Source organism: Haliotis cracherodii, unplaced genomic scaffold (assembly GCF_022045235.1).
Source record: "Haliotis cracherodii isolate W230 unplaced genomic scaffold, xgHalCrac1.p SCAF_32, whole genome shotgun sequence".
Classification (NCBI taxonomy): domain Eukaryota; kingdom Metazoa; phylum Mollusca; class Gastropoda; order Lepetellida; family Haliotidae; genus Haliotis; species Haliotis cracherodii.
In genome coordinates, this window is record NW_027266289.1 from 2,848,279 (window position 1) to 2,868,566 (window position 20,288).

Genomic DNA, 20,288 nt, shown 5'->3' on the forward strand with positions numbered 1-20,288 from the left:
GGTGGTGACGGACTGATGGGTGGGGTGGTGACGGACTGAGGGGTGGGGTGGTGAGGGGCTGAGGGTTGGGGTGGTGACGGACTGAGGGGTGGGTTGGTGAGGGACTGAGGGGTGGGGTGGTGAGGGGCTGAGGGTTGGGGTGGTGAGGGACTGAGGGGTGGGATGGTAAGAGGTTGAGGGTTGGGATGGTGAGGGACTGAGGGGTGGGATGGCAAGGGGCTTAGGAGTGGGGTGGGGTGGTTAGAGGCTGAGGAGTGGGGTGGTGAGGGATTGAAGGTTGGGGCGGTGAGGGGTGGGAGTTTATAAGGGGTATGAGTATTTACTATTTTACAGAAAGCAGCAGCATAGAAGGGATAGCCTAGAAAACATATTTTTAGAAAAGGTTTTAGTTTCATTTGATGTTTGGATTAAATTTGTGTGTTGACTACAACTGGATCTCTGGCAAATACAGTAAATTCTAGTTCTCAAAACATATCAATCCCTCTTACTGACAGAAACACATTGTCAATAAGCTGTCGGACAGGACTTGATGCGGACATCAGCCCTGCTGAACTATTAGTGCACATTTCATCAAAAATTGCTTTACGACAAACCCTGATAATGAAACAATTAGTTGTGATTAGCTTCGCAGAGTCAGTTTGACCCTCGGTCAGAGCACCACGCGGCTCCGCCACCATCAGTGTCACTCTAATTGTGTTGTTGTTTCATTAGTGAGTTTGATGATTTACTGATAATTAATCTGCAACTCAGTAACTTTTCATAAGCCACTTATTATTTCTGTGGCCAACCTGAGTGTGATGTTGATGGATGACGAACACGGCAGACACAAGCTGCATGTCAATATTAGCTTGTTCACTTGGCCAAGGTGCACCGAGCACACAGATAATCTATTGTCCTTCAGATAATCTGCTAATCCCCTCAGATAATCTGCTCAAGTCAGCAGAAAGTGTTTCAACTGCCATCACCTTAATTACAATCAGGGGATTACAGGAAGTGATATGCGGATTATAATTTGTGACATTTGTGTTTGGGATTGGTGACAGAGGCGGTGAAGGAAGAGCTAATTGTGTCAAATGGTGTGGAAAATTACACATGGAAGTGTATCTATTTATTACTGTGTGTCAAATGGTGTGGAAAATTACACACAGGGAGTCAGATTGCTTGTCAATGTTTGTGAACAGTCCATCTTTGTTTACATAACGTCCCCCATTGTTCCATGTACTACTGTAAGCTAAGTCTGTCACACAGACCCTTAGACAAATATATCCAATACAGCCCATGCAAGTCATAGAAGGGATATATACTTAGTCCAATCCTTATTTTACTGGTAAAAAACTGCAGCTACATCACAGGCAGTGACAGGCATCTTCACTCATGTCCATCCTTTACTCATGTCCATCATTCACTCAGGTCCATCCTTCACTCAGGTCCATCTACCAGTGTGTCTCCATCCCTGATAGCCCACATTGAAAACTTTATATCAAATACATGCCAGGATTGTCCCTGAATACCTCGGTCAACACAACTTTGGAATATGTTACCAGAAAACCTAACTGGGGCAGAGACCGTAACACAATTTAAGAATTTGCTTCACGTAAAGGGAGATAATGGTAAACACTGGGATTTAATTTATGGAAGCAGATTATGCCAAATCATTCACAGTCGCCTCAGGCTTGGCTGCAGCGATCTTAACGCAGATCAGTATAATAGACATATCTTTGATACAAAAACTTGTTCCTGTGGATATCATACCGAAGATGCTCTACCCTTTTTTGTGTGTGTACAAATTACTAAGCTCTTCGAAATGAAATGTATTTTTACCAACATGGTTATTCTTTACAAACAGTGCTATGCGGAAATTCGGATTTGAGTACGGAAGAGCAAATGCTAATATTAGATTCTATTCAAAACTTAATATTAAAAACTGGCAGATTTTCAGTTAAATGATTGTTTAAGTTAAACTGCAAATAGATTTATTATACATACACATCTAGCTTGGCATTTACAATTTATTTGTTACATCTAACCTTCATCCATGTATTCATTGTAATATGTCCTATGTGTAATGGAGACGTATTAACATAAGCGCTTCGCTTGTTTACCAATCCATTTTCACACTTTTGTGAAAATAAATATGTTTAAATCGAATACCTCAGTGAAATTATTGCCGCTGAAGTCTCCAACAATAACAATTATAATCCTACAGATGGATCCAACTTGCAATCAACTGAAACTCATTTCATCCCAGTACAATTAAACTGTTGAAATGTTTTGATGAGGACTTTATGAATGCTTGATCATTATGAGAAATTAATATTTCATCAATGGCCATGACAGTACAAATAAATATATAGACTTTAACTTTGGTTCTAGATCCTGTCAAATTTAATAACATTTAATTTGATACTCCCCTAGACTAACGTCTTTTCTCTGGAATGAAAATATTTTATAGAAAAGACAGTTTCTAAATTTGCTAAATTCAATGTTAATAAAGAGGGGACCAATAAATAAGACTCTTCATTTTCAGAAATGCAAAAATCTAGACTTGCTAAATTTGTTTCAGGGTCTGTATGACAGACTTTATAATATTCCCTGGTCTGTGTGTTTATGTGTTACTTGTATAATAGCATCATAATTTTTGCAACGGTATGTACAATTAATTCAAATATATTATTTTATGTACAGTTTACTCTCATTAATTGTTAAATGTCCTTTGTAGGCCAAGGTGTTTAAATAGGTTTAACCTGTTCACCAATCCAATTCCTTTTTCTTGGAAATATAAATTGTTTAAATCATATACCCTGGCGACCAAGTTTGGAATGCTGTGTTGAAAGTCAGACCAAGTCCTGTCATTGTACACAGGTATAGGTTCGTCAACATACACACACAATAATAAATAGATACACTTCCATGTGTAATTTTCCACACCATTTGACACAATCAGCTCTTCCTTCATCGCCTCTGTCACCAATCCCAAACACAAATGTCACAAATTATAATCCGCATATCACTTCCCATAATCCCCTGATTGTAATTAAAGTGATGGCAGTTGAAACACTTTCTGCTGACTTGAGCAGATTATCTGAGGGGATTAGCAGATTATCTGAGGGACAATAGATTATCTGTGTGCTCGGTGCACCTTGGCCAAGTGAACAAGCTAATATTGACATGCAGCTTGTGTCTGCTGTGTTCGTCATCCGTCAACATCACACTCAGCTTGGCCACAGAAATAATAAGTCGCTTATGAAAAGTTACTGAGTTGCAGATTAATTATCAGTAAATCATCAAACTCACTAATGAAACAACAACACAATTAGAGTGACACTTATGGTGGCGGAGCCGCGTGGTGCTCTGACCGAGGGTCAAACGAACTACAGGAAAATAATGATTATGTAATTTCAACTTTTTTCATATATTCTTTACTACACTGAGTTGCCGTAGTCAAAGAAGTAGTGAGTGAGTATGGTTTTACGCCACTTTTAGCAATATTCCAGCAATATCACGGCGGGGGACACCAGAAATGGGCTTCACACACTGTGTCCATGTCAGGAATCGAACCCGGGTCATCGGCGTGACGAGTGAACGCTTTAACCACTAGGCTACCCGACCACCCAAGTCAAAGAAGTAATTAATGTACAAATGTGATATTTTGGATAACACTTTCTTAGTAAAGTCCAGATTTTTAGTACTTTTTGGGAACCCAGATGGCCAGAGTGAGGCACCTGACCGCCAGCACACAAAATCAGCAATCTTACCCACTCAGCCACCAAGGCTTCCACAAAATGAAAGTCTGACAACTGGTAGTCTTGATAAAGTAGACACAATTTATGGATAACAACATTTTAAATACTGTAAAGGCAATGTTTCGGTAAAGATCCTTATACTGTTGTCAAGCAAGACTGGTAGTCTACATACCATATTCTACATAATAAGTGCTCCGGGCCCTCTCAAAATTAGAAATAGAATATTAATTTGGTGGAAAAAAAACTGCTGACAGCCTGAAATGTTTATATACCACAGATATATTTTTCCAGAATTTAATTGCCCATAATTCAGGGTGCATATAACACACAAGTGCGTATCATACACAAATAAATTTAAGTCTTGTGTACATTGATCAATTGGAAGGGGTGCTAATTGGGATTGTTCACTTGCCAATATATTAGCAAATATCTCCATGGGCGCTTATTAGAGTGGGAAGCTTATTACTTCGAATACGGTTTACCCCTCTGACTATTAATGAATAAACATGCCTTACTTGGTTGGTTTGTTTGTTGTTTAACGCCGCACTCAGCAATATTCAAGCTATATGACGGCGCTCTGTAAATAATCGAGTCTGGACCAGACAATTCAGTGATTAATATCAAGAGCATCGATCCACGCAATTGGGATCGATGACATGCATGAACCTATCAGCGAGCCTGACCACCCGATCCCGTCGCCTTTTACGACAAGCATAGTCACCTTTTACCCGCAGCCTTACTTGGAGTCTCCGATTAAGTGTAGGCGAATGCTGACGATGTAGTTCCTATACTGGGCTATCAGGTGTCCCTCACCACGTGATGCTCCGACAGCCTCATCCCTACACCACATCAGTAAAAGCACGGAGAGCAAATATTGCATCTGTTGACCAAAGGGCTTCATAGAGTTAAAAAAGTGCTTAAAATTATCTTCATATTGTCACTTTGAAAACCACATTTTGCAAACTATGTAATGGTCACTCTGATGATCACATCAGACGTCCCCAGTTTGCATTTCTCATGTAAATCCACAACCTGGGAAATCTGGGACAACAAGACAGGAGGAGTTGTCTCCCTTGGACCATCAACACCAGGCTGCTGTCGGACATTGCCAGGGGTGAAACGCACTGGGTCAAGTAACACAAGAGAGATTCATGTCTGTAGGGCTGGCTAGATCGCAGAGAATGATATTCGATAACTTAATATTGAACAATTATTAATAAATACTGGAGAAGTAACTTTGAGCAAATATGAAAAAACAAAACAATTCTGAAAGAAATCAACCTATTTCACTCCACTGGTGAGTGGTGGCACATTTATGCAGGGATTACTTTGTGGAGCTTGAGAGATATAACAAAAACAGTTGCTTTCCATCTTTAGCAATTGACATTTTTGGCAATAACAAGTCTGTTTTGGTAAATCAAAATATTACTTCATCACAATAGTTCATGTAAGATATTATCGATGACACAACTTTCATATCAATAATTGTTAATATTTCGACGTGCCCCATGTCTCCTTAGAGAAATCGCTTGAACTCACCAGTGATATCTGCCGTGGGACAAGTTTTGGAGGTGTGTGTTGTGAGGGGATGGTCTGTGGTGTGTGTGTGAGGGGGTGTTGTGTGTTGTGAGGGTGTGTTGAGTGTTGTGAGGGGGTGTTGTGTGTTGTGAGGGGATGGTGTGTGTTGTGTGTTGTGAGGGGGTGTTGTGTGTTGTGAGGGTGTGTTGAGTGTTGTGAGGGGGTGTTGTGTGTTGTGTGTTGTGAGGGGATGGTGTGTGGTGTGTGTTGTGAGGGGGTGTTGAGTGTTGTGAGGGTGTGTTGAGTGTTGTGAGGGGGTGTTGTGTGTTGTGTGTTGTGAGGGGATGGTGTGTGGTGTGTGTTGTGAGGGGGTGTTGAGTGTTGTGAGGGTGTGTTGTGTGTTGTGTGTTGTGAGGGGATGGTGTGTGGAGTGTGTTGTGAGGGGGTGTTGTGTGTTGTGAGGGTGTGTTGAGTGTTGTGAGGGGGTGTTGTGTGTTGTGTGGGGGGTGTGTGTGTGTGTTGTGAGGGGATGGTGTGTGTTGTGTGTTGTGAAGGGACGGTGTGTGTTGTGTGGTAGGTGTTGTGAGAAATATATCTATAGACATGAGAGGTAGATATACATAATGTAAATTATATATAGAGATATTACATATTATTTTCATTCACAGTATAAAATCGCTTATATATCATGAGGTGGCTGGCAGCGTGTCACTTTCATAGTGTAGAAACTGTATTGATAAGTCCCAATAGCTGTAGTAAAGACTTAACATAACATCTAAACGTCGTCTACAAGATATATAGGTTTTTAGGGAACATGTCAAATATTATTTGTGACACATACGTTCCTTTTTCAGGGCAGGTGTTCAGGACACTTGCAAAGATTTTATCATCATTTGGCAGTTTAATAGATATAGTGTTTGAAGAAGAAACTGTCTTTCGTAACGATAATTCAGACAAACTCCTCGTGAGAGTGAGTGTACATTCTACCATGCTGAGCACTCTGGTCAACTCTGGTCAACTCTGAGCACTCAGGTCAACTCTGGACAAATCTGGTCAACTCTTCACACAGAACCAACAACGTGAACCAGCAATGTGACTGTCTCTCTCCCAGACACACAAAATACATCCCGCCACATGAACACACTGATTAATTCAATGACGCTGTCGTCCTTATCTTCTGCCAATTAGCTGTGGGCGGTGGTAATGAACAATTAGTGTGGTGTGGTATGTTATCAGGGAGATGGGCGGAGGGCGTCGCCACAACAGCTGGCCCTGGGATGAGGAGGCACTGGGTGCTGCTGTCAAGATGAAGTCACCCAGTCCACCATCTCTTGCTGGGTATGCTATCCTTTCCACCGTTTTCTTTTCTTCTACAATTTGTCAATGGTCTAAAATTTGGGCCGACCTGATGCCAAATAGCGCCACCATGCCAGTAGACAGGCGTGTCAACTTAATGTGGGAGGAAAACCCAAACTGATGCAGGTCTCACACGTTTACCACTTCACTGAAACCCAGGAGCACAGGTATGGTGCTGACAAAACTAGAAACATCATCATGGTGAATCGGGATTCGAACCCACAATCATAGGTTTCTTGCATGCCCAAGGGACGCAACTCTGAGACAGGATCGTCTGCTTACATGTTAACTGGCCCTCCCGACACCCGAACACAGCCAGGCTCAGCAGACTAGTGCCATCCCTATGTTTACGTCATATTCATACACCTATATATAGCTTACTTATATGCATATTCAGAATACACAGGGCACATTATCATCATCATCATCATCATCATCATCATCATCATCAGTATCATCATTAGTATCATCATTATTATCATCATCATCATTAGTATCATCATCATCATCATTAGTATCATCATTATTATCATCATCATCATCATTAGTATCATCATCATCATCATTAGTATCATCATCATCATCATCATCATCATCATTAGTATCATCATCATCATCATCATTATCAAATATGCAGCAGAGGGTTCGGGTTCCTGGCAGTCAGACAGTTAAAATAATGATAATAACAACAACAATAATAGTAATAATAGACACTGACAGTCTTCTTATAGTGATCCTTGCCATTATTATCATCATTATTATTATCATTATTGCTACTATATTCAGACACTGACCGTCTTGCTGTTGACATCCTTGTGACGGTTACACAATTTAAGCAGCTGCATCCTGTCCTCATCGTCCGTCGTCGTCGTTGTCCTACATCTACCTGTGTCTATCTACCTCTACCTACTACCTACATCCCCAGGTTCAAATCTGCCCAGTGAGCCAGTGACCCAGATCATCAGCCGGTGCCCCGAACTGTGTTTAATTGGTTCATTCAAACCACAGCTGACCAGAGTAACCTGTGTCTAATTCACAATGACAAATATTTTGGGGTGGAGGTCAGGGGTCAGAGCACTGTGATATGATTGGCTGGTTTGGTGCAGTGGTGGGCTGTGATTGGCTGGTTTGAGTGGAGGAATGTTGAGGAATGTGACAGTGGAGACAGAGGAGACAGAATGATACAAGAGGCCCAGCCACTGTACCCAACGTGCACAACACATAAAAAAAAATTCTATAAAATAATTGCAATTTTAAAAAATTCTAAAAAATAATTGCAATTTATTTTCTCAAAAAAATACTTTCCTCTTCTGCTGTTTTAAGGAAACCAGGCTCGGTTTAGTTTTTTCTAGACTTGCTTTGGGTTTTAGTAAAAAAAAATTAAAAAATCTCTACATATAAATTCCACAGTAATAGCCCCCAGCACAGATAAACAACAATATGTAATAACAAATAGTTGGCCTTATCTTAAAAGGTTGTTTGGTTTTTTGTTTTACGCCGCACTCAGCAACATTCCAGCTAAGTGACTGTGGTCTGTAAATAATCGAGTCCGGACCAGACATTTCTTAAAAGGACACTGACACCTTCAAGCATCCTACATCACATGTATCAGACAGTGTCAGTCCACTTGTCACAATCACCCACCACAGGACACATTGGAATTGTCCCCTACCGCTATGACTATGTAAAACAACATGGGTCACAGGCCATTATAGACTGACATCTAGTCTCTGAAAAATACACAAAATTGGTAAGGATAAGATATATGGATGAACAACTTATTTGTTACAATTAGGAGCGACATTTTGGTGTAGGTTTTAACACTGCTATCAAGCAAATGATAAGTGTTAGAACCTACACCGAAATGTCGCTCCTAATTGTAATATAGAAGTTGTTCATATATGTTATAGTTACTCAGAGGGGCGGTCGGTTAGCCTAGTGGTTAAAGCGTTCGCTCGTCACGCCAAAGACCCGGGTTCGATTTCCGACATGGGTACAATGTGTGAAGCCCATTTCCGGTGTCCCCCGCCGTGATATTGCTGGAATATTGCTAAAAGCGGCGTAAAACCATACTCACTCACTATAGTTACTCAGTACTCCAACTCCTAAATGCCTCTCAAAGAAGAAAAAAAGTTGTTAAATTATCTTAAAATATGTATATTAAAAGGGAACCTGGAGATTTTTCCTTAGGGACGTTAATCTGGAAAAATATAAATTGAGACAAACCGAGTCATATTTTACCCACATGTACTCTTTATGCTTGTGTCAAGTGACATACAGCGGCCAGCGACACGAGTGATGAATATGGTAATTTAGTGCCAGCTTTGGATCAAATTAAAAAAAACTTTGTAGGATATTTATGTTGATCAGAAGTGTGTTGGGCACAGAATTACGCCCAGAGAAGTAAATTCCCAATCTCATTAAAATCAGATCGTAGTTCTCGCTATCGCTAAACAAAGATCTGAGGACATCCCATTAAGGATCACGTCAGAACGACCTTTCATCCACCAATCAGAGCGTCGCTTACCAAATCATGAAAGTGACAGTCGGAATGTATTTTCTAATCATGCAACCACGAAATATTTAACACGGGGTATTCCGAACGACAGTTAGGGGATGATTATATCAATGCAGACAATCTACGCCATCTATTAGCCATTCCAGAATGTTCTTCTCATCAGTTTTAATTTTTTTAATCGAGAATACGTCAAAATATGTGTCGTAAAGCTCGAGAAAGCTGCCTTCTGATTGGCTAAAGTCGATTTCTTGTCAGTCATTTCATTGGTCGGTCAAAATTCGCGAAAGGTCGTTCTGAGGTGACCCGTAATGGGATGTCCTCAGATCTTTGTTTAGCGGTAGCGAGAACTAAGATCTGATTTTAATGAGATTGAGTAAATTTCATAATTTTGTTCTTAACTGCTAATCAGTCTTGTATCCCCAGATAAATCATCATACATGTGGTTCATGGTATAAAGGGAACACGTTGACAGAGACTGGTGTCTTGTACTTGTATCTCAGTATCGGCAGTATTAAAGTTATTTATGGAGATCAGATTGTCATGACGTTGGTTTATTAGAATTGTTTGTTTGTTTGTTTGTTTGATGTTTAATGCCACACTCAGCAATATTACAGCTATACGACGGTGGTCTGTAAATAATCAAGTTTGGACCACACAATCCAGTGATTGATATCATCAGCATCGATCACGCAATTGGGATTGATGACATGCATCACCCCAGTCAGCGAGTCGGACCACCCATCCTGTATATCGCCTCCAAAACAAGCACAGTCACCTTTTACAGCAAGCATGGGTTGCTGAAGACCTATTCTACCCTGGATCTTCACAGGTTTATTAGAGACTAGTATTCCTCCACAGCCTCTCCTCTCCCTGTCACATCCAAGTGTTGGTCTTTGTAATCTCTGTCACAGTGCTCCTCACAAACACAGACTCTTTTTCCTCCTAGGCCAGGACATTCCCTAAGTGGAAACGTCAACACTGCACTTAGGGCTGGGTCGCTGTGTCGTGGATGTTGTAAGGCTGAGGTTGTTGTCAGACAAACATGTTGCAGAAGACATGGCCCTCGGGACTGCCTTGCTGGAGGAGTTGTGTAACGACCGCAGTCTTGATAATGTCAATATTGACAGTAAGGGGGACACTATTGACAAACACACATCGAGACTGAGCTGACATGAAGGCCGTGGCTTTACAGTGAGTGATCTGCATCTTCTACATCATCAGCAGCTCATTCAACTCATCAGTGGAGAGTGAGTGAGTGAGTGAGTTGTGTTTAACACTATTTTTAACAGTATCCAAGTTATATCACGGCATGTCAGCTTAATGTGGAAGGAAAGCCCGAAGTGATGCAGGTCTCCGACGTTTACCACTTCGGTGAAACCCACGAGCACGGGCATGGTGCTGACAAACCTAGAAACATAATCGGGGCGAACCAGGATTCGAACCCACAATCATAGGTTTCTGGCGTGCCCAAGGGACGCAACTCTGCACAGCGACTGGGCCAACCGTGCCCCCACTAATCAGTGGAAGTCGCTCTAACCGACCCCAGACAAATAAACCTCGTCTCTTCCCTACTCATCCCTGGAATACGTAATGCCTTTAGAAAGTGGTCAAATGTTAGTTAGGATTATGCTTTCCTTGTAAAGTACATGTTCTTGTATTTTTTTGGATTGAGTTCGATCAGGGATTCAAATACTCTCAGAGTGAGTCACTTCAACACCAGCACAAAAAGTCAGCGATTTAACCCACTCAGCCCACACATCAGAGGTTCATCAGCTGGTAGTCTAGATCACATGTACATTGTGTACCCCTCTGACAAGTGTAACTTGGGATTGCCCTGATGGCCGAAAGCCAAATGTTATATTTGGGATTATATTTTCTTAGTAAAGTACAGATTCTCGTTCTTTTTGGATTGAGTCCCTTCCGGGGTTCAAACACACACTCTATATATAAACTAATCCATTCCTAGCTCTACCAGTCAATACTCATCCTATTCTAAGCTCTTGAGGATTCCTTTACACTTGAGGATTCCTTTACACATGAGGATTCCTTTACACTTGAGGATTCCTTTACGTGTGAGGATTCCTTTACACTTGAGGATTCCTTTACACATGATGATTCCTTTACACGTGAGGATTCCTTTACACGTGAGGATTCCTTTAAACTTGAGGATCCCTTTACACGTGAGGATTCCTTTACACTTGAGGATCCCTTTACACGTGAGGATTCCTTTACACTTGAGGATTCCTTCACACATGAGGATTCCTTTACGTGTGAGGATTCCTTTACACTTGAGGATTCCTTCACACATGAGGATTCCTTTACACATGCGGATTCCTTTACACGTGAGGATTCCTTTACATGTGCGGATTCCTTTACACGTGAGGATTCCTTTACACATGCGGATACCTTTACACGTGAGGATTCCTTTACACGTGCGGATTCCTTCACACGTGAGGATTCCTTTACACATGCAGATACCTTTACACGTGAGGATTCCTTAACACGTGAGGATTCCTTTACACATGCGGATTCCTTTACACGTGAGGATTCCTTTACACGTGAGGATTCCTTTACAATAGTATTGAGTTAATTATGTCTCATAAAAACTTACACTTGAGGATTCCTTTACACATGAGGATTCCTTAACACATGAGGATTCCTTTAGACGTGCGGATTCCTTTACACATGAGGATTCCTTTACAATAGTATTGAGTTAATTATGTCTCATAAAAACTTACACATGAGGGTTTCTTAACAGCACTATTTTTATTCCTCTTGATACAAAACAAAACATAAAAGGTCCCCTACACTTAAGGTGTCTTAAAACACAATTATGCTCCTGTAACTTTATATATGAGAGATGGGTTTTGCTGCTGTGGTATTTCAACTTAACGGTCGACCTCAATTGTAATATCAATGTAATGACAGGAACAAGTCACATGTAACATTTTCTGTTTATTTTATTTTAACCTACGCTGACAAATCTGTCATGAAAATATCCCTAGACAATAAAGTGAAAAAAGCTATACAATGGGATAATATATTTATAAATATGTCCAGGAAAATAATACAACGTAGCTCACCTGGTCATGTAGGCAACAGTTAAAAAGTTGCTGTTAGTGGCTGTCAGTAATGAAATAACGGTTTGTTGGTTTGTTGTTTAACGCCTCACTCAGCAATATTCCACCTATATGACAATGGTCTGTAAATAATGAAGTCTGGACCAGACAATCCAGTGATTGACGCAATTGGGATACGATGACATGCATCAACCAAGTCAGCGAACCTGACCACCCGATCCCGTTAGTCGCCTCTTACGACCAGCATAGTCGCCTTTTACAGGAAGCATGGGTTGCTGAAGACCTATTCCACCCCGGATCTTCACGGGTCTGAAAAAACGGATCTGCACCTCTTGAAAGTATTGGGTGTCATCATTCGTGGGAACAAGTGTGTTAAGTTTCAGCTTCAATGCTCAAATGATTTATGTTTTCATGAAGTAAAAAGGACAAACAGGCCAGGTGAGCTAAAACGCTACACAATGGCTTTACATAACTATAAAACACGTCCAGCAAAACAACAATGTCAGCTACTCTGACACATATTGAGATCACTTGAAGCAGTGTCAACATTCTGTGAGTTGAAGTGGGTGATAATGATTCTCACACTGAAGACAACCTGACAATAACACACACAGACCAGCCTTCAAGTATATTTGACAGTCCACTGATTTTACGACTCTCAGTGTCAGCTAGCTTACAGGTCATAGGTCAAATTAAATGATCTATAAATAGCCCCTATGCAACACCTGACACATATTTCAACTTTCCGCTTAAATTCATTTCTGAACTTAGCATGAAGGGAACCTCACGAGGTGGGCAGGGAGGATATGATCAATGCCTGACAACCAAGAGTCCCCTGATCAAGGAGACAGTGTAGTGTCACTGGGGAATATCATTCATAATGTTGTATAGCCAGGACATTGCGTCTGTCAGTCAGCATAAAGACGGCATACCTCCCCACTTACTCATCTGACACAGTTGAACACTGGGGGGTTATTTCAGTTTTATACCCCACACACAGCTTGTGTTGCAGGTGTGGAATGTGCTGGGTCGCAGGTATGGAATGTGCAGAAAAATATTTAAACTCCCTTTACATACACACTGGACACACACTGTACACACAGCAGGATCCATTAGCAATAGCGGATTAGATCCTAAACTGGATCGACAGGATCCATTTAAAAGATAATAGCAGATTACGTTTATCAAACAAGCACCTGCTTATATGCCTACACAACAAGCACCTGTTTTTGTACCTACATGACAAGCACCTGCTTATATACCTACACAACAAGCACCAGCTTATATATACATATACGACAAGCACCTGTTTTTATACCTACATGACAAGCACCTGCTTATATACCTACACAACAAGCACCAGCTTATATATACCTATACAACAAGCACCTGCTTATATGCCTACACAACAAGCACCTGTTTTTATACCTACATGACAAGCACCTGCTTATATACCTACACAACAAGCACCAGCTTATATATACATACACAACAAGCACCTGTTTTTATACCTACATGACAAGCACCTGCTTATATACCTACACAACAAGCACCAGCTTATATATACCTATACAACAAGCACCTGCTTATATGCCTACACAACAAGCACCTGTTTTTATACCTACATGACAAGCACCTGTTTTTATACCTACATGACAAGCACCTGCTTATATGCCTACACGACAAGCACCTGTTTTTATACCTACATGACAAGCACCTGTTTTTATACCTACACAACAAGCACCAGCTTAAAAATACCTACACAAGCACCTGCTTATATGCCTACATGACAAGCACCTGCTTATATACCTACACAACAAGCACCAGCCTATATACCTACACAACAAGCACCAGCCTATATATACCCACACAAGCACCTGCTTATATACCTACACAACAAGCACCTGCTACTATGTGACTATGTGGTATACATATTCAAGCTCTCTGTCTAATGGCTACATATCTACAGTCTGTCTGGGAGGACACTTCTTGTTTGCAAAGTAAACAGCCAAGGAATTTGAAATATTTAAACAGAAAAATAACAAGTGACTTCTGAGTTAAAGTTGCAGCAGCTGACATGACGAGGCGTCCCGTCAGGACTGTGATGGAATCTGTGTTCATGGTGACCCTCTCTCTGCGGAGCACCACCAACAGAAGCACTGTCAGTTCACACGTACACAGAGAAATGTTACCTGCTGTCAACATCAATGCAGGTTGACACAAAAGGAGTGAGTGAGTGAGTGAGTATAGTTTAACGCCGCTTTTAGCAATATTTCAGCAATATCACGGTGGGGGACACCAGAAATGGGCTTCACACAATATGCCCATATGGGGAATCGAACCCGGGTCTTCAGCATGACGAGTGAACGCTTTAACCACTAGGCTACCCCACCGCCCCTTACACAAAAGGAACACCAAGCCTTTCACAATGTCCACTCCAACTTATAAAAACTTCCACTTTGTGTCACATTTAACAAACCATCAACAACCAATCCAATCTCCCAACATCTACCTGTGCCACAAATCAACCCCAACCACATTCACACCACTGCCGTAACCCCACCCAGACTCATCGACACCCTTCCCTTCGCCTACTCACCGGCCCTACCCCCCTCACCACCCCCCACCCCTGCTTACCTCACTGTCGATGAAGCTGCTCCACATGTTGATGTTTTTGGCGGACCCGGCAGCCACATCGTTGAGACTGACTGACAGTCTACGGTGGTCACGTCTCATGGTGTTATAATGATCACAATGGTGGGAGTATCTCCATGAGAATATCACAACCTAGTGATCTACCCAAGGTGACGGGTATCACTCAGACAATGTTGTCTATCTAGGTAGGTGTCAGTAGGAGTACCTCCATGAGAATATCACAACCCAGCCAGGCAGCAGTGATGTAATCCTCAGTGATCTAGCCCCAGGTGCTGGCCATCACAGAGACAATGCTGCAGGTAGATGTCTGTCTGTCAACAACACCTTGTAACACTGTCACCATCAGGGTAGGTGTACAGCCTAGGTAGTACTCCCTGTCACACACTAGATACATGTGTTGGTATAATCGACACTGGTGGATATCCTATGTATCCCAGGTACTATTCCCTTATACACACTAGATATTGGTTAGTTAAATGAACACATATATCCTGTATATCCTTGGTACTATACCCATGTACACACTAGATCACAGTGGGTATCATCAACACTGGTAGATATATCCTGTATGGTCTTGTTGTATTTCCATATACAGACTAGATTACTGTTGGTATAATTATCACTGGTTGATATAGATCTGGGTAGACAGTATTAGGATCAGGTAGTACTGTGTAATGAGATCCGATATTCACCTTGTATACACCTTCTATATCTCATTCACTGTCACACCCACGAATGTAAATCTTGTATCATACAGAAAGAATGTGCAGAGGCAGATTTCCCACCCAGCTGGTTATAGCTGAATACACTATCCCAGGCAACGTGCATAGTCTCCACAAAGTCTTCAGGTAGTTGTCCTGTGACTCTGTCCTTCCTTCCTGGAGATACAGACTTCTCACCTCCTTCCATCCATGCTGGTTGAGGAGACACAGCACCAGCAGTTGATTCCCGAGATCTTCCAGGTGAAGCCTGAGATCTTCCAGGTGGTGCTTGAGATCTTCCAGGTGATGCCTGAGATCTTCCAGGTGAGATCTTCCAGGTAAGATCTTCCAGGTAAGATCATCCAGGTGATGCCTGAGATCTTCCAGGTGAGATCTTCCAGGTGATGCCTGAGATTTTCCAGTTGATGCCTTTTCCTCTAGGCAAGACCAATCGGAAGTGATCACTACACACACAGGTCAGTATTGGATGTGAATGTACGGTCCACGGTCTGTCCTACATGTGTTGTAGTGTTGTAGTGTTGTAGTGTTGTAGTGAGTGACAGCAGATGTGACCGCGTGGTATCAGATGGCTCTCTACACACACTCGGCAAAACAATCCCGGCAGCAGGTGTTCAATACACAGCTAAAGTCACTGACTTCCATTATACATCAGTTCCTTGAAGAAAACATGCCCTAGATATCACACAGTTAATAGTGTCTGTTACATCATCTCAGAAGGGAATATGTTTGTTATCACACAGACGTGAATATTGCAACAATGTGTTTGTCATATCACCTCCATTAGGGAACTGACTTCCTATCACACAGTCGTGAAGATCACAGTTATCAGATACATGACCTGGCGGTGACTATTCATGTGGTTTTCCTGTCAAGGTGCCCACATTCCACGGGGCCTGTCGTCATGTGATGTTTGCATAAAGAATTAAACAGCCAGGCAGGTGGATCAGTGTGTAATCTCTTCAATGGTTGGATCATCAACTTGTTGAATTTCCTGGACAAAAACAGCTGCGTGTAACCACAAAGTCCACACATGTAATGCGGGTGTACGACATGCAGGGATCACATGCCACTCCTGTCTGTGAGGACCACCGCTACACGTCCACCATTCATACAACAACCACGATGGGGAAACACCGAAGTGACACCCTCAAAGGGTGATGGACTGTTGGGTAAATGACCGGCTGCAGTGACAACTAGGGTAGATGACTGCAGTGACCGGTAGGGTAGATGACTGCAGTGACCGGTAGGGTAGATGACTGCAGTGGCCGGTAGGGTAGATGACTGCAGTGACCGGTAGGATAGATGACTGCAGTGACCGGTAGGGTAGATGACTGCAGTGACAGGTAGGGTAGATGACTGCAGTGACCGGTAGGGTAGATGACTGCAGTGACCGGTAGGGTAGATGACTGCAGTGACAGGTAGGGTAGATGACTGCAGTGACCGGTAGGGTAGATGACTGCAGTGACCGGTAGGGTAGATGACTGCAGTGACCGGTAAGGTAGATGGCAGCAGGGTAATGTCCTTTTGACAAGTCACCTATTAAAAGCAGGTTCAGCTATAACTATAAATAATGTAGTCAGCTATGAGATGTGTAGCTCTCTCTCTTCCGTGCACACAATTCCTCTGTGAGGACGATAGGAGTCGGTCAGCTGATGACAACACACGACGTGACCTTGGTCAGTCAACCTTGACTGGTGTAACAGCCTCGTCACCAGAGTTGCGTAACCACTGTCCACCGTGATGTCAACAACAATGCATGATGGGTCGTATGAACATCAACCAGCGGATCTGTCACCAGGTTACTGCAACTGCCAAAACAGACAGCACTTCTTCAGTTGGTCTCTGACACAGATTCTTGTTGACTTCTTGTTGATTCCTGCCACAAGGACCCAGTAAAGACTGTCCAGCCTGTATTGTGTATAACAGGACCACAGCCAGAAACACAAGTGGGTCGTTCCCACGAACCCTGTAACAACCACTCAGGTAAACACTGATCTCCGTGTGGTCAGCACAACACACAAGTACCTGACTAGAACTCCCCGAACAGGCAGCAATTAGTTCGATACATGGAGATTCTATTCCGTCTTCCAAAAAATACACCGCAGGCTATTCCCCTCCCACACAAGTTTACTCCAAACTCTGAAACTCAACAGTTGGTTTAGGAGAGCATGAGAGCCCCCAGTGTAATCATATCATAGGCTGCCCCTATACACACAGCAGGGACGACTGTCAACTACAGCCACAGCGCTGACGTCAACGTTGTTTGTGCTTGGAATCTACACACAACAGAGTAAACACGACTTCTGTAAGATTGCTGAGGGACAGCAGTCAATGTCCAATACTGGTTGAATGTTGTAGTACTTCAATCAGTGAATATGACAGGATCTCTGCAGAAGGTGCCCGGTATATTGATACTGATTGTATATCAATACGGGCTGTATATGCAGGTACATCAGTGATGAAAGGAAAGATTAGTGAAGGTCTTGCATAGAGAGTCTGTGTGTGACTGTGTGACGTATCCGTGGAGACAGGATGGCAGATCTGCCTTCCATTGATACACTGGTCATCAATTGTCCATCAACATGTCAGTTATCTCCAGGAATCTGTTTGTTGACTTCATGCCTGAGCTGGTCATTTGGTCGGCTTGGCCAAGGATAAAGGTAAGGTCGTTGTGAGGGTCAATAAGCTATGAAGTAATGCTGAGAGGTCACCAACTCTGGCCACTGATCAATGTCCAGACAGGCAGATTACATGTTAGCACTTGTGAGAGATGGGTCCATATTGTGGTCGACAGGTATCAACACAAGTATCAGCAGCTACTGATAGACGATGTATCTGTGTTGAGGCTGACAGGAAGATGTGACACAGGCAAATGTTTGACACACTCTCATAACGTACCGAAAGATCTGTTTTGAAGCTGGAATTTGGCTCCACTGACTCCACAACTAGGCTCCTGACTCCACATTTAGGCTCCTGACTCCACAACTAGGCTCCTGACTCGACAGTATTCTGCTTGCCCCCAACGCCCTAGTGGGGCAAGTTGTGTCTCCTGCAGCAGGCTGTGTGCTGACCAGGCGGTGAATACATCAGACTGTCCCCACGTCAACACTCATACAGCATCATCAGCAACTGTTTACTCTGGAGAGAGGACCACAAAGTTGCTGTGTCAGTCAGATATCGGTCACCCCTGAGACACTTCGGTCTGTCTTCCTACAGTCTGCTGACAAACTTTCCTCCAAGTTGTGGGTGATAACACGCCTGATACACCACACACAAGCTGACGTCTGCTGCAACAGCGAGAGTCACGTCTGCTATGTCAAACCTGCATGGCTCGCTAACCCTCTCACAGGCACACCGGCTGAGGCTCAGGTAAACACTTAAACATACCTGGTCGGTCAAGCGTGACACAAGAGCAGCTGTCACACTCTGCTGAGCAATGTAGTGTCGTCTTCATTCAGGTCAGCTACACTACCCGGCATCATGCAAAGAAGCTCACCGTGTCTTTTGTTATCCAACATATCAAAACAAGTCCATAAAAAGCTTAAAACTGGGGCTTGCTGTCTGTTATCGCCAAGTGGTGATAATGTATGATATCAAAAGACACTCGAGTGAGATCGTCTGTATGTTACTAGGTAAGATTCCATTTATCATCAAAATTCATTCTTCCAACTTTTTCAGTTCGTAGACAGTAATAACCAGAGTCTTGTTGTGGGGTACAAAAAGTACATCAAATCAGGTTCAGAAGCAGAGACATTAGTGATTTCATCTGACTGTGGTAACTGATATCACATATCATGGTAACCGATGACATCACAATATCATGGTAACCGATGACATCACAATGATATCATGGTAACCGATGACATCACAATGATATCATGGTAACTGATGACATCACAATGATATCATGGTAACCGATGACATCACAATGACATCATGGTAACTGATGACATCACAATGATATCATGGTAACCGATGACATCACAATGATAAAATAGTAACCGATAACATCACAATGATATCATGGTAACCGATGACATCACAATGGTCTGCAGAGTATATAATGTAATCACATTGTGGCACTATCTCCAAGGATATATTGTTTGATCTTACCCAAGTCATATCTTCTGGGGAAACCAGTTTTGGACGGTAAATAGTCTAAGAAATCATTAAACACCATTGATATATTTCTCCCTCAATTTTCTTTTTGAGATGATGGCTCATATCTAGATTTGTTTTTATTTCATAACATACAGTCAAGTATCGTTAATCTGATAATCGTTATTCCAACAATTGGCTTTATCCGACACTAATGATCGGAACCGATTAAATCAGTGCTATTTAGGCCCGTCAATCCGACAGTCTCGCACTCCAACTCCGACACCCCTAATTTGCAACAAATTACCGAATCACTTATTAATCAGTCTCGTTAATCCGACATAATCATATGCAACCAACCATATCGGGTTAAAACGGGACTTGACTGTATGTCACTACACAGTGATTGTTGGGGACTGCGACACACAGGTCTGAATGTTCCACACAGGGGTCAAGCTGAAGGGACTCAAGCAACACTACAAGGTCCACCCCTGAACCCATGTACCCCTGAACCCCAGTACCCATGTACCCCTGAACCCAGTACCCCTGAACCCAAGGATCCATGTACCCCTGTACCCCTGAACCACAGTACCCATGT

General features: G+C 42.5%; 1 protein-coding gene across 5 annotated transcripts in view; it reads right to left on the minus strand.

Annotated features, from left to right (window-relative positions):
• The window catches only part of LOC139477180 (tight junction protein ZO-1-like), a 125,081-nt gene that overhangs the window by 61,256 nt on the left and 43,537 nt on the right, over positions 1 to 20,288 (minus strand). For 2 of the 5 annotated variants that reach the window (XM_071259732.1, XM_071259737.1), the window contains exon 1: positions 14,853 to 16,097. The exons of 2 other annotated variants lie outside the window; for them this stretch is intronic. In XM_071259732.1, the coding sequence (XP_071115833.1) occupies positions 14,853 to 14,951 (99 nt within the window). In that variant the 5' untranslated portion in view covers positions 14,952 to 16,097. Of the gene's footprint in view, positions 1 to 14,852; positions 16,099 to 20,288 lie in introns of those variants that run through there. One more of the 5 variants, XM_071259731.1, reaches the window with a different exon arrangement.